The 14,810-nt window shown below is 47.5% G+C and overlaps 1 protein-coding gene across 9 annotated transcripts in view; it reads left to right on the top strand.

Annotated features, from left to right (window-relative positions):
* Positions 1 to 1,443: 1,443 nt before the first annotated feature.
* Positions 1,444 to 14,810, top strand: part of DHRS7B (dehydrogenase/reductase 7B) — a 36,633-nt gene continuing 23,266 nt past the window's right edge. For 5 of the 9 annotated variants that reach the window (XM_067021852.1, XM_067021851.1, XM_067021854.1 and 2 more), the window contains exon 1: positions 1,444 to 1,850. In XM_067021852.1, coding sequence (XP_066877953.1) covers positions 1,663 to 1,850 — 188 coding nt within the window. In that variant the 5' untranslated portion in view covers positions 1,444 to 1,662. Of the gene's footprint in view, positions 1,851 to 1,886; positions 2,187 to 12,047; positions 12,158 to 14,810 lie in introns of those variants that run through there. The other 4 variants (XM_067021858.1, XM_067021859.1, XM_067021856.1 and 1 more) reach the window with 4 other exon arrangements.

The raw sequence follows: 14,810 nt of genomic DNA, 5'->3' as shown, positions 1-14,810 counted from the left end.
CCCTGATTCGGACAAAACCCAGATTGTTCCTGGTGAACGTAAAGTTGGACTGGCTTCTTAGGAGGCCTCCCACACTGCCTGCACGCACCCGAGGCGTGTGTCCGTGCGTGTCCGTGCGTGTGTCCGTGCGTGTCCGTGCGTGTCCGTGCGCGCGCGTGCGTGTTGGGGGGATGCTTCTGCGTCCGCGGGACCGAGACACAGGGCTGACTCCCTGGGCTCAGAGGGGGGACAGCCACGTCCTGGCGCCGCGCTCTCTTTCCGGAAGGGCCGGGTGGCACGACTCTTTCCAGGGATGGGCTCTGGGCCAGACTCCCGGGTTCAATGCCCAGTGACCAATGCTTAGTTTTTTCCAGTTGACAACAGCTCACTGTCTGACACGCAGATGTCTTCCACAGGACTAGAGATACTTGGTGGAAATAACAGAGGGCAGAAGGGCTGTTTGTCAAGGGTAACATGCCCTCGCTGTGACTCATCTAGCACATTCCTCCAGAACCTTCTGGGGGGGTAGAAATGTTCTGCATCTGGTGGGATTGAGGAACTGAATTTTTAATTTTTTTTGAATTAATTTACATTTAAAGAGCCATGGGTAGCTAGCGGCTACTGTCCTGGACAGCACCGTTCTAGCCGTAGATGCCATGAGCTTCCTGTGGAAAAGTCAGTCTTATTAAAAGGTTCACTGCATCTGACACAGCCTTTATAGATATTCCTCTTGAATATTACATCTGATTGAGCATTTGAAGAAATACAGTGTAGATATTATTTGTTAGAATAGGCAATAGGACACTACAGGACACTTTAAAAAGTCTTAAACCCTTCCTTCCAGGGAAGGAATGTCACTTTTTTTTTTTTTTTTTTTTTTTTGCGGTACGCGGGCCTCTCACTGCTGTGGCCTCTCCCGTTGCGGAGCACAGGCTCCGGACGCGCAGGCTCAGAGGCCATGGCTCACGGGCCTAGTTGCTCCGCGGCACGTGGGATCTTCCCGGACCAGGGCACGAACCCGCGTCCCCTGCATCGGCAGGCGGATTCTCAACCACTGCGCCACCAGGGAAGCCCAAGGTTGCTACTTTTTAATGTCCTGCTAAAAAGTATTTTCCTCTCCCACGGTCACGATATTCTGCTGTTTGGGACTTCCCTGGGGGTCCAGTGGTTAGGACTCGGCGCTTTCACTGCTCTGGCAGGGCTGGATCCCTGGTCCCGGAACTAAGATCCCCAAAACCGCGCGACGCAGCCAAGAAAAACAAAACTAAAAACCTCCGATATTCTGCTGTTGGCTGTTATTTTCCAGAGTCGTGTCTTTCACATTTAGGTCTACAACCTATCTTGGATTGATTTTTTTGCGCGAGGTAGGGGTTACAGTTCGTCCCCCAACCCCGCCAAGGACATTCAATTGATCGAGCACTTTTCCTTCAAAATAACTCTTCTATTTCATTATAGTGGCTCTTTTGTGGGGAGAAGACATGTGACTACATCCCCGTGGGTCTGTTTCTGGCTTCTGACTTCTTTTGCATTGATCTTTTTATTTATCCTTGGGCCAGTATCACACCGCTTTAATTACTAAGGCTTTATACTCCGTAGCACACATTCTTCCACTTTGTGTCCCCTGCCCTCTTCCCCAAGAGTGCACGGAACTCAAACCGTGACCTTCCGAATTTCCCTCCGAAGATGGAGGGACGGCACTTACGCTGCTGGACGCAATTCAGACCTCCGCATCCAACCCCTCCTACCTGCGCCTTGAGGCGCGCCCGCCCAGCGCGCATGCGCAGCGTCATGGCTGGGCGAGGGAAAAATACGTCACCGGAGAGGCGGGAGGATGGGGTTGATTCGTTCTCCATGGCCTCCGCAACGACTAGGTAGGGCTGCGGGCGGGGGAACCTCGGTGGCGAGGGGCGCGAGGTCCCGCCCCGAGCTGAGGCGCGCGGCAGGTCCCGGCTCGAGCTCCATCTCGCCCGCTGAGGGGAGAGAAGTGGTGTGGAGGCCGAGCGGAGGCCGCGGACCCGGAGGGGCGCCCGCGCTGGAGTCCAGGCTCAGCGTTTTCTGGATGGGGAGCCGCGCCTTCGCTGAGCTTTGAGCCTCGGTTGGCGCGGCTGCAAGTGGGTGTAGGCAGGCGGCGGACCCGATTTCCCCGATTCCGCGCCGTGCGCGGGCGAGGCTGGCGGCACCTGGCCTGTGCAGAGGTAGCGCAGCAGGTACCTTTGTTCGGAGGCCGGGCGGGGGCGCTGCCTGCCGCGTCCCCGCGGGGTGGCCCGGCATCTCTTGCGCCTCCTGCCCTTCCTCTGCCGTTCCCAAGCTGTGCGGCTTGGACCAGTGTCCTCAGCTGTAACTTTGGGAATAAAACGCCCCTCCAATGAGTTTGTCGAAAAGCGTGGTGAGATTGCGCATGGGTGGTACTCAGCTAGCGTTTGGCACAGAATAGGTGCTCAACAAATGGTACCCATACAACCCTCTTTTTAGTTTCCTTTGCTATGGTGATTGGAGAATTGACGAGTTACTTTGGTACGAAATAGTTAACGAAATAATTTTTGAGCTTCATATACACGTGTGTTTAGTGAACGTAATACTTGCTTCTCTTAATGGAATTACCAGGAAGTGCTTTTCACGTCTTCCAACCTGGGTGTGGGGAAAACAGAGGAAGTCAGTTTCTAGAAAAATGGCAGATAGAAAAAGGGATCCTCAACTTGGTGATACAGGGATAGAATTAGCGAACGTGATCTAATTCTTAGGGATAGGCAGGGAACTAACTTTTTTGAGCACCCACCAAAATGACTGTTGTAGATATCTCTTATTCCTCAGCACGAGAGAGTATAGTGAGTAGTATCACCGTATTTTCCAGCCCAGTTTTGGGTGCTGAGAGCACCCACAGCAAATAAGTGAGAGAAGCAGGCTTTTAAAACTAGGCTTCTGGGGCTTCCCTGGTGGCGAAGCGGTTGAGAGTCCGCCTGCCGATGCAGGGGACCCGGGTTCGTGCCCCGGTCCGGGAGGATCCCACGTGCCGCGGAGCGGCTGGGCCCGTGAGCCACGGCCGCTGAGCCTGTGCGTCCGGAGCCTGCGCTCCGCAGCGGGAGGGGCCGCGGCAGTGAGAGGCCCGCGTAGCACACACACAAAAAAACAAACGAGGCTTCTGTATAAAACCAAACTCATTCTAGTACAGGGGTTGCCCCTGAAGAGGTCCTTGCTCAAGAATTTATTTTTAAAAAATATTCTTTTAAAGTTTATTTATTTATTTTTGGCTGCATTGGGTCTTCGTTGCTGTGCGTGGGCTTTCTCTAGTTGTGTCCAGAGGGGACAACTCTTCATTGTGGTGCGCGGGCTTCTCATGGCGGTGGCTTCTCTTGTGTGGAGCACGGACTGTAGGTGCGCGGGCTTCAGTAGTTGCAGTACGCAAGCTCAGTAATTGTGGCTCACGGGCTCTAGAGCGCAGGCTCAGTAGTTGTGGCACACGGGATTAGTTGCTCCGCGGGATGTGGAATCTTCCCGGCCAGGGCTCGAATCCGTGTCCCCTGCGTTGGCAGGTGGATTCTCAACCACTGCGCCACCAGGGAAGTCCTGTCTTCATCTATAGTGGAAGAAACGGACTCAGAGATGGAAAGAAATTTAGCACTGAACTAGTAAGGGCACAGCCAATTCCATGTCACTCCAAAAGCTAGTGCTTGTCTATGTATTTCATTAATTCCTTCACTTCACAGATATTTATTGAACAGCTGGTCTGTACTAGCAGGTGCTAGGTGTTGGGGATACACTGATGGCCAAAGCAGACACAGCCCCTGTCTTCAGGTAGCAATTTGAGTTGAAGTAGCAACTCATAAGCAATGACTCTAGCAAGGGAGACACACAGAAAATAGAAAATAACCAACTAAATATTGGCTGTGGTCGTGGCACCCGCCATAGGAGACAGTAGAGGGCGCTGTAGGAATATATAATGGAGTCGGTGGCAGCAGGCGGGGTGAGGAGGGACAGGGTCGCCTTTCCTGAGGAGATCGTATTCAGCCGAGACCTTAAGGACTGAGTTGGAGTTAAATTGGGCAAAGAGAAGAGTCAGGAGAAGGAGGGATGCACGTGAGGCCTCGGGGGTCGGAGGGGCTGTGTCTGGTAGTTTCGGAGCGACCCACGTGGTCGGCGGTGGAGAGTGCCTCCAAGGCAGAAGCGGCCACAGGTCGGATCCGTACGAGCAGTGCTGCGCCCCGGGGTTTATTTGCTTCGCAGGGCATGTAATCATCTCCACAAACCGTGTCTGTGTTCCAGCTCCGGGCCTCCTTCTTCAGACATGGTTAGGCCTCTGGTTGCCCTGGGTGGGGACGGATGTGCGGAGGGCCAGAGACCTCAGTGTGACACTTGCTCGGTGTTGGTTACTTGCGTGGCAAAGCTGAATAGACAGGAGTGCCAGTATTGTATTTCACCCTATTTGTCTCTGGTTTGCAAAATTATTTAACATTTTTTAGTCTCCTGATGGTCCAAGTCATATGTTAGCTACCTAGGATACAAATGTGTAAGGATAGTTATTAATTTAACTCATGTTTTATTTGCTTTCCATTTAAGATGCTACAGTTGTTTTACCAATATTATTCTTCAGGTGTGTTTGTTTACCATCTACTATGTGCTAGGCACTGTGCTAGGGACATAGCATGAGCAAATAAACATGGTCTGTGTCCTTCTGGAGCTTAAGCTCCCGGTTGGGGCTGGAGGACGGAGAGGGCGGAGGAGCGACTCAGGGAGATGGGGTTGGAGAGGTAGGCAGGGGTCAGACCATGCAGGCCTCACAGGTCATGCCGAGTATCTGGAGCTTTTCCTAAGGATGGTGGGAGGCCACTGAAAAGTCTCAGCCAGGGAGTAGAACCAGCAGGTGTGTGTTTATGAAAGATCACTGGCTTCTCCCTTGGCGGCGGAGGCGGAAGTCGATGGGTGTGAGGGCTGTTTAAAAGGTAGGATCAGTGGGACTTGGTAATAGGTTCACTCTGGGGTAAGATGGAAGAGGGAGGTTCAGGGCTGATTCATTTTCTGGCCTGTGTATCTGAGATCGGAGCTCAGAGGAAGGACATGAGTTCAGTTTTGAGTAAGACGTCTTTGAAATGATCCAGGTGGGGTGTCACAAAAGCAGCGATGTGGGAAGATCTGGCACTCACATGACTGGAATGGCTGCGTCTCTAAAGCTCTTGTCAGAGAGGAACAACCTTTCCCATTTGGGGGGGAGGGGGGCTGTGCTGTGGGGCATGTAGGATTTTAGTTCCCTGACCAGGGATCGAACCTGTGAAGCCTGGAGTCTTAACCACTGGACTGCCAGGCAAGTCCCCACCTTTCCTTATTGAGGGAGCTGTCAAGGTGGGACCTGTGAGGTGGTCCAGTGAGAGTAGAATTTCTCCACATTTATGTTGGGGAAAGGTAAAAATAAAATCTTCTGCCAACCTAGGAAATGCTCTCCACAAATACGGAAAGAAAAGAATTCTGTAATTCAAGCATTAACTGAAACTGGGATACAGCACAGGTAATCTGCAAATGAGACTACAAAAACAGGGGAAAAAAACCCCACCATTTACAGCCCATTACATACATAATCTCAAGATCAGTGGTAATTTGTTCTCTTGTAAAAAGACTAGACAACACCATTTGCTGTATGTGTTTTCATCCTAAATTTACCTGGTGATTGGGGTGGCCGTCTGTGCTAGTCAGTTGCCTTTCTCTGAAAGAAAAATAAAACATCCTTAATTTCTATAAGCAGGTTGTCGAGGTGCCTAGGCTAAACTCCCACGATGTTACCTTAAGACAGATGGCTCCCAGGCCCTTTAGAAAAAAATTCTTGGGTTTTACTTGTGGCAGGAGCTAGCTTATTTAGCCTTTAAAAAGGTTTGCTTGGGCTTCCCTGGTGGCGCAGCGGTTGAGAGTCCGCCTGCCGACGCAGGGGACGCGGGTTCGTGCCCCGGTCCGGGAGGATCCCACGTGCCGCGGAGCGGCTGGGCCCGTGAGCCGTGGCCGCTGCGCCTGCGCGTCCGGAGCCTGTGCTCCGCAACGGGAGAGGCCGCGGCAGTGAGAGGCCCGCGTACCGCCAAAAACAAAACAAACAAACAAGCAAATTGACTTAAACAGAGCAGTAAAGTGTTGGGCTGGAGCTCTCGCAGTGTGGGAACTGTTCTGGAGAGGCTCTTTAAGTGCGTTCCATGTAGTTGCGCATAGTAGGATGCCTGCAGGTGGTCAAATCTCGCCCATAGTTTCTTGTACATTGACTTGAAGAAGATACAGATACAGACCCTGCTGGTTTCCAGCCAGAGCTCTCGTCTCTGGTAGTTAAACCCTTCTAGGGCTTGTCCTCTTGAATGTCAATAATGTCATTTCTCACTCCTACCCATTGTTAAAAGCAAAATTCAACTGAGTAAATTTTTTTAAAATTAATTAATTAATATATATATTTTTGGCTGTGTTGGGTCTTCGTTGCTGCGCGTGGGCGTTCTCTGGTCGCAGCAAGTGGGGGCTACTCTTCGTTGTGGTGCACGGGCTTCTCATTGCAGTGGCTTCTCTTGTTGCAGAGCATGGCTCTAGGGTGTGCGGGCTTCAGTGGTTGTGGCACGCAGGCTCAGTAGTTGTGGCTCGCAGGCTCTACAACGCAGGCTCAGTAGTTGTGGCGCACGGGCTTAGTTGCTCCGCAGCGTGTGGGATCTTCCCGGACCAGGGCTCGAACCCGTGTCCCCTGCATTGGCAGGCAGATTCTCAACCACTGTGCCACCAGGGAAGCCTGAAGCACAGAAGTTTTAAATTTTGATGTTCAATTTATTTTTTTCTTTTGTTGCTTTTGCTGTAGTGTCATAGCTAAGAAATCATTGCTTAATCCAAGATCATGAAGGTTTACACTTAAATATTCTTTAAAGTAGTTTATAATTTTAGCTCTCACATTTAGGTCTTTGATCATTTTGAGTTAATTTTTATATATTGTGTTCTGTAAGGTTCCAACTTTATTCTTCAGTTTGTGGATATCCAGTTGTTCCAGTATCATTTATTGAAAAGACTGTTCTTTGCCCATTAATTTACCATAATGTAAAAGTCAAAGCCATTCTTTAAAAACTCACTTTATTGCTAAAAGATTCCTGTTTCATTTATGGGAAATGGCTTATGAGCAGTCTTTTTTTAGGTAACTGCCTAATTCTCCTTGAGTGGTTTTTTTCCTTTTGTTTCAAAGAAAATAAAATGAGCAAGTGGGATATATTCCATGAATGCAAGGTTGGTTCAATATTGGGAAATTGATTAGTATCTTATCCAGCATTATTAAGTATTAGGAACAATGATATGATTATTTCTTTAGATTCTGAAAAGCCTGTCAAAAAATTCAATACCCATTATAATAAAAGCACTTAGAAAATAGAAAAAAAAGCGCCTTTATGCTGTTACATACCCTAGCAAAAAACATGGTGAATGTACAAAATATGTTTTCGATTTAAGGTTTTTTTTTTCTTTTTTAGTATGGGCTCTGGAATTTGCCAAGTAATTTTTTCCAATACTGAAAAGACTCTGAGAGAGAAATAAGGAGGGAAATATGTATGGGGAAAAGTAAATCTGCCAACAGTGTTTTGTGAAATAAACAGATTGTTTGATGGCTTACTGTGGACATGTCCTGAGGCGACCTGGCCGTGTCCTTAGGGAGCTGTTTGGTGGGATGCTGGGAAATAAAGTGATAGGTCACCGGCTAGGCTATTTTTAAATGAAAGCTTAGAAGGTGGCTCTGGAAAACCCTCTCAGGTTATTATGCTTCCCTTCTCCTTTAATCCTCCGGAACGTGAGATTCCTTTCCATATGTTTTCTGGCATTAAAGTCAGGACACTCTAAGTTTTAAGTGGAAGCATTATTAAAAACTGCTTCAGAGTAAAGGGCATTTCCTAGTTAAATTTCACAGTTATGTTTTCCAGTTCCAAAAATAACTTGGGGGACTTCCCTGGTGGTCCAGTGGCTAGGACTCCGCACTCCCAAGCAGGGGGCCTGGGTTCGATCCCTGGTCAGGGAACTAGATCCCACATGCCACAACGAAGAGTTTGCATGCCGCCATTAAAGATCCCGAATGCTGTAAGGAAGACCCGGCACAGCCAAATAAGTAAATAAATTAATTAATAATAAAAAGAAAACCTTGGAACTCAGAGTGAACCATCATCCTAAATAAATTGTCTAAGAGAGAGAACAGTGGGCAGAGGCAAATAATTTATCCAAATTCATGAGGAAACTAATTTGTTAGAATTTTAAAATAATCTGATTTCAACCATGAGCCTACTTGAAATTAGACAGCATTTAATGTTTAATCCTTTGTGAATGACACGTTTAAAAATTTTTTATGGTAATAAAATATACACAATTTGAATTCACCATTTTTTTAAAAAAATTATTTATTTATTTATTTTAAAATTTTGGCTGCATTGGGTCTTCGTTGCTTCCTGAGGGCTTTCTCTAGTTGTGGTGCGCGGGCTTCTCATTGCGATGGCTTCTCTTGTTGCGGAGCACGGGCTCTAGGCACGCAGGCTTCAGTAGTTTTGGCACACGGGCTCAGTAGTTGTGGCTCGTGGGCTCTAGAGCGCAGGCTCAGTAGTTGTGGCGCACGGGCTTAGTTGCTCTGTGGCACGTGGGATCTTCCCAGACCAGGGCTCGAACCCGTGTCCCCTGCATTGGCAGGTGGATTCTTAACCACTGTGCCACCAGGGAAGCCCTGAATTTACCATCTTAACCATTTTTAAGTGTATAGCTCAGAAGTGTTAGATACATTTACAGTGTTGTGCCACCATCACCACCATCTGTCTCCAGAATTCTTTTCATCTTGCAAAACTGGAATTCTGTACCCATTAAAAAATAACTCCCTATTTCCCTCCCTGCTCCCAGCTCTCGGCAACTCCCATCCTACTTTCTGTCTCTAAGAATTTGACTACTCCAAGTATCTCATGTAAGTGGACTCATACAGTATTTGCTTTTGTGCCTGGCTTATTTCACTTAGCATAATGTCCTCAAGGTTCATCCATATTGTAGCATGTGTCAGAGTTTCCTTCCTTTTTAAAGCTGAGTGATATTCCATTGTATGTACGTATCACATTTTGCTTATCCATTCATTGATTGGTAGACGCTTGGGTTGTTTCTGTGTTTTATCTATTGTGAATAATGCTGCTGTGAACATGGGTGTACAGATATCTCTTCGAGACCCTGCATTCAATTCTTTTGAGTATATACCCAGCAGCAGAATTGCTGGATCATATGATAATTCTATTTTTAATTTTATTGAGGAACCTCCATACTTTTTTTTTCAGGGGCCATACTGTTTTACATTCTCACCCACAGTGCATAGGGTTCTAATTTCTCCATATCCTCCCACTTATCACTTCCTGGTTTTTTTGTTTGTTTGTTTGTTTGTTTGTGGTACGCGGGCCTCTCACCCTTGTGGCCTCTCCCGTTGCAGAGCACGGGCTCCGGACGCGCAGGCTCAGCGGCCATGGCTCACGGGCCCAGCCGCTCCGGGGCATGTGGGATCCTCCCGGACCGGGGCACGAACCCGCGTCCCCTGCATCGGCAGGCGGACTCTCAACCACTGCGCCACCAGGAAAGCCCCTCTGGTTTTTTGATAGCAGTCATTCTAATGGGTGTGAGGTGGTATCTCATTATAGTTTTTATTTGCATTTCACTAATGACTAGTGATATTGAGCATCTTTTCATATACTTATTGGCTGTTTTTATGTCTTCTTTTGAGAAATGTCTGTTCAAGTCTTTGCCTATTTTTTAAAAAAATTTATTGGGTCTTTGTTGCCGTGTGCAGGCTTTCTCTAGTTGCAGCGAGCGGGGGCTACTCTTCGTTGTGGTGTGCGGGCTTCTCATTGTGGTGGCTTCTCGTTGTGGAGCTTGGGCTCTAGGCACGCAGGCTTCAGTAGTTGTAGCACATGGGCTCAGTAGTTGTGGCTCACAGGCTCTAGAGTGCAGGCCCAGTAGTTGTGGCGCATGGGCTTAGTTGCTCCGCGGCATGTGGGATCTTCCCGGACCAGGGTTCGAACCCGTGTCCCCTGCATTGGCAGGAGGATTCTTAACCACTGTGCCAGCAGGGAAGCCCCCTTTGCCCATTTTTGAATCAGGTTGTTTTTGTTTTTGAGTTTTTGTTTTAAATTGTAGGAGTTCTCCATTTTAGATATTGCTCCCTTACCAGATATATGATTTGAAAATATTTTCTGCTACCCTGTGGGTTATCTTTTTACTCTGTGAATAGTGTCTTTTACTGCACAACATTAAAAATTTTTCTTGAACCAATTTATCTAGTTTTTCTTTTGTTACCTGTGCATTTATACAGTCTTATCCAAGAAAACATTACGAAATCCAATGTCATGAAGCTTTTGCCTATGTTTTCTTGTAAGAAACATGTTTTAGGTCTTACATTTAGATCCTTGATCCATTTTGAGTTAATTTTTGTATAAGGGTCCAATTTTGTTCTTTTGCTGGTGGATATCCAGTTTTTTAAAAAATTAAATTAAATTTTTTATTTTTTGGCTGTGCCATGCGGAATGTGGGATATTATTTCCCCAACCAGTGATCAAACCCATGCCCCATGCAGTGAAAGCACAGTCTTAACCACTGGACTGCTAGGTAAGTCACTGGATATCCAGTTTTCTTAGCATCATTTGTTTGAAAGACTATCTTTTCCCCATTGAATGGTTTTGACATTCCTGTCAAAAATTATTTGGTCATATATGCAAAGATTTATTTCTGGGCTCTCTGTTCCATTGGTCTATGTCTGTCTTTGTGCCAACACCACACTATTTTGATTACTCTAGCTTTATAGTAAGTTTTGGTATCAAGAAGTGGTTCTTCCAGCTTCTGTGTTCTTTTCCAAGATTCTTTTGACTATTCAGGGACCTTGAGATTCCATGTGAATTTTAGGATGAGTTTTTCTCTTTCTGCAAAAGGCATTGTTGGGATTTTGATAGGGATTGAATTGAATCTGCAGGTTGCTTTGATTGGTATTGACATTTTAATAGTAGTAAGTGTTCCACTCCATGAACATGGGATGTATTTCCATTCATTTATGTCTTGTTTAATTTCTTTCAGCAATATTTTGCAGTTTTCATTGTACAAGTCTTCATCTCCTTGGTTAAGTTAGTTCTTAAGTGTTTAATTCTTTTAGTTGTTATTGTAAATGGAATTGTTTTTGCATGTATAGAGATACAACTGATTTTTTTCTATTGACTTTGTGTCCTGCTACTTTGCTGAATAAATTCATTCTAACACATTTTAAACACATTTTTGTGGAGTCCTTAGGGTTTCCTACATACAAGATCATACCACCTGCAAACAGATAATTTTACTTCTTCGTTTCCAATTTAGATGCCTATTATTTCTTTTTCTTTCCTAATTGCTCTGGCTAGAATTTTCAGTACTATGTTGAATAGAGGTGGTGAAAGTTGGCATCCTTGCTTTGTTCCTGATCTTGGAGGAAAAGCTTTCAGTCTTTTACCATTGAGTCTGATGTTTGATGTAGGTTTATAATGTATGGCTCTTACTGTGTTGAGTAGTTTCCTTGTATTCCTGTTTGTTGAGTGCTTTTATCATGAAAGGGTGTTAAACTTTATCAGATGCTTTTTCTGCGTCAATTGAGTTGATCGTGTGGTTTTTTTCCTTCAGTTGATGTGGCATATTGTTGATCATTTTCATATGTTGTAGGATCCTTGAATTCTAGGAACAAATCCCACGTGGTCAGGATGTATAATCCTTTTACTATGCTGCTAAATTCAGTTTGTTAGTTTTTTTTTGTTGAGGAGTTTGGTGTCACTCTTCAAAAGGGATATTGTTGTGTAGTTTTCTTACAGTGTTTTTTCTTGATATCAGGGTAATGCTGGTCTCATGGAATGGGTTAGAAAGTGTTCTCTCCTACAATGGAGGAGTCACTAGCCCGGGCTGCCCTGGGCCGGTTGTGTGCTATGTGGCCAGCACACCAGCTTGGGTGGTTTTGACTTTGACTCAAAGCTTCAGGTGAGGCTCATCCTCTAGACAGGCCACCTTATCACAATTCCAGTTGTTTAATTTTTGTGTTTCTTTGTTTATCGCCACTGTCTGTCTAGGCGGTGAGCTTCATGAGGTCAGAACCCACGTGTCCTTGGTCCATCGCCCTGCAACCCCGGCCCCACCGGCACCCGGTGTGAATGGCACCTCGTGTGCTTTAGGTGAACAGGTGAGCCAGAGCCATCCTGGAGATGAGAGTATGCTCCGCATGTGAGATGTGGATGTAAAGTAGGGAGCTTGGTCTTTTTATGAAACTCCATTAACGCTGCCTGTCTGGGGACTTCCCTGGTGGTCCAGTGGTTAAGACTCCACGCTTCCAATGAAGGGGGTGCAGGTTTGATCCCTGGTCAGGAAACTAAGATCCCACATGCTGCATGGTGCAGCCAAAAAAACCCAGCTCCCTGCCTGGCTGCCTTTGCTCAGTTCCTGTCTGAAATCCTCTCTGGAAATGCTTTATTGCTTTTTTTCAGTTAGCTTATGAGTCAGCAGGACCTTAGCATTTACAAAGTGCTTCCCATGTGGCTTCTCATTGGAATATATAATCACCCCCATTTTGAAGTTAGGACACTTAATTGCAGAGAATAAATCTGCTTGCGTCACACAGTAGGGACGTGACAGAGTGAACTTGAACCCTGCTACCCAGTGCCAACGTGGTGCTTTTTCTGCTTTACACCCACAGTGAGCGCCGTGTGTGGTTTCCGTCGAGGGGTCTGGGCCCCTTGTGTGCTCTGGGAAAGACGGCAAGATCACTCAGGCATCGTCCAGTAATACTAAATTCATTTTAGAAAGCCCATTAGAAACCCAAATTGTGGGACTTCCCTGGTGGCACAGTGGTTGAGAGTCCACTTGGCAACGCAGGGGACACGGGTTCCAGCCCCGGTCCGGGAAGATCCCACACGCCACAGGGCAACTAAGCCCCTGCGCCACAACTGCTGAGCCTGAGCTCTAGAGCCCACGAGCCACAACTACTGAGCGCGCGAGCCACAACTACTGAAGCCCGCGTGCTTAGAGCCCATGCTCTGTAACAAGAGAAGCCCCTGCAATGAGAAGCCCGTGCACCACAATGAAGAGTAGCCCCCGCTCGCCACAACTAGAAAAAGCCTGTATGCAGCAACAAAGACCCAACACAGCCAATAATAAATAGTAAACTAAAAAAAAAAAAAAAAAAAAAAAGAAAAGAAACCAAAATTGTTTTTTGTGGCAAGGTGTCTAGATAGCTATCATAAGTGCTGTTTTTAAAAACTGAACAAAGACTCTGGCCCATAATAAACGGTTAGCCTCCAGCACCCTGTCCTCGTGTCAGGAGCCCGTGCTGCAGGGTCTGGAGCTGTGCTCAGCACCTCTCATCCCACCCTCCCAGGCTGGGCGTGCTGTGCAGCGGGGGCCCGGCATCTTCCTGGAGAGCAGTGCTCGCTTCTCCGCGACTGGATGCTCAGGACCTGGTCTGAAATACTCGCAGGCCTTCCTTTTGGTTCTATCTTCACTAATGCCAGCCTGCACTCCTTTAAACTGGGGGCCCTAAGGCTGGCATCCCAAAATACGCCCCATAGACCACTCGTTCATGGCTCGTTCCAGCATTCCAGGGAGGGCCTGCCGACCTGAAGGTATCCTCTGGCCTCTGGTTCAAGTTACTCTGCCCTGGGTCAAAAGACCAGAGTAGACATGGGTGCCGGGAACTGCCACTGGTGAAGTATCTGCTGCCTGAGGAAGGATGCTAGCTTTTCTTGTCAGTCAGAGACGGCCTTAGCTGCTGCTTTTCATACGCTTGAGACCAAGAACGAGTGGCTTTACTCTGCTTTTACTTTCTGAAATTAGATACGTATTTTCAGATATGGGTCATAAGCGTGACCTGTAGCTTGACGTCACCTTTAATGGAACAGCTGGCCGTCAGCGCTGACACACAAGAGTGGATGTGGGCTGTGGGAACTGAGCCTGGCTGCTTTTGCTGCCAAGCCCCCCCTTGCCCTGTGGCCTCGGTGTCCTGCCGTCCAGTTGGAACCCCTCTCTGCCCTTTAGCCTGATTTTCTTGTGCATAATACGGCAACTTATTTCATGTCTAATCCTTCCAGACCCGAACTCATTATCATTTTTTAAAATTAATTAATTAATTTTATCTTTGGCTGCGCTGGGTCTTTGTTGCTGTGTGTGGGCTTTTTCTAGTTGTAGTGAGCGGGGGCTACTCTTGGTTGCGGTGTGCAGGCTTCTCATTGCGGTGGCTTCTCGTTGCGGAGCATGGGCTCTACGGGCATGGGCTTCAGTAGTTGTGGCTCACAGGCTCAGTAGTTGTGGCTCACGGGCTCTAGAGCTCAGGCTCAGTAGTTGTGGCACGTGGGCTCAGTAGTTGTGGCTCGTGGGCTCTAGAGCGCAGGCTCAGTAGTTGTGGCTCGCGGGCTTAGTTGCTCCGCGGCATGTGGGATCTTCCCGGACCAGGGCTCGAACCCGTGTCCCCTGCACTGGCAGGCGGACTCTTAACCACTGGACCACCAGGGAAGTCCCCAAACAAAGGATCTTTGGGTCCTCATCTCTCCCCTGGGGCTTGGCCCTGCCTGAACGTCCAGTTGAGTTGAGGGCAGGGGTTGGTGCCAGCAGTACCCGGGTAAGGAGCTCGGCACTTCAGAATCCACTTGGATTGCCAGGGCCATCCGCGTGTGGGTTTGGCACAGTGTAGGGTAAGAGGGAAATGTGTCCACTTAGCGGACAGTCGCTGGCGTCTTTCAGAAGTTGATTCAGTGGAGGTTGATAGGAAAGAGTCCTTTTTGCAGATGTTCGTCCAAGGATGTTACTTTTTCATAGTGATCAAGAATTTGGGTGTATTTGGAAAG

Source organism: Kogia breviceps, chromosome 19, assembly GCF_026419965.1.
Source record: "Kogia breviceps isolate mKogBre1 chromosome 19, mKogBre1 haplotype 1, whole genome shotgun sequence".
In the NCBI taxonomy this organism is placed as follows: Eukaryota; Metazoa; Chordata; class Mammalia; order Artiodactyla; family Physeteridae; genus Kogia; species Kogia breviceps.
The sequence above is the reverse complement of the archived record's forward strand: the minus strand, read 5'-3'. Positions and strand labels throughout refer to the sequence as shown.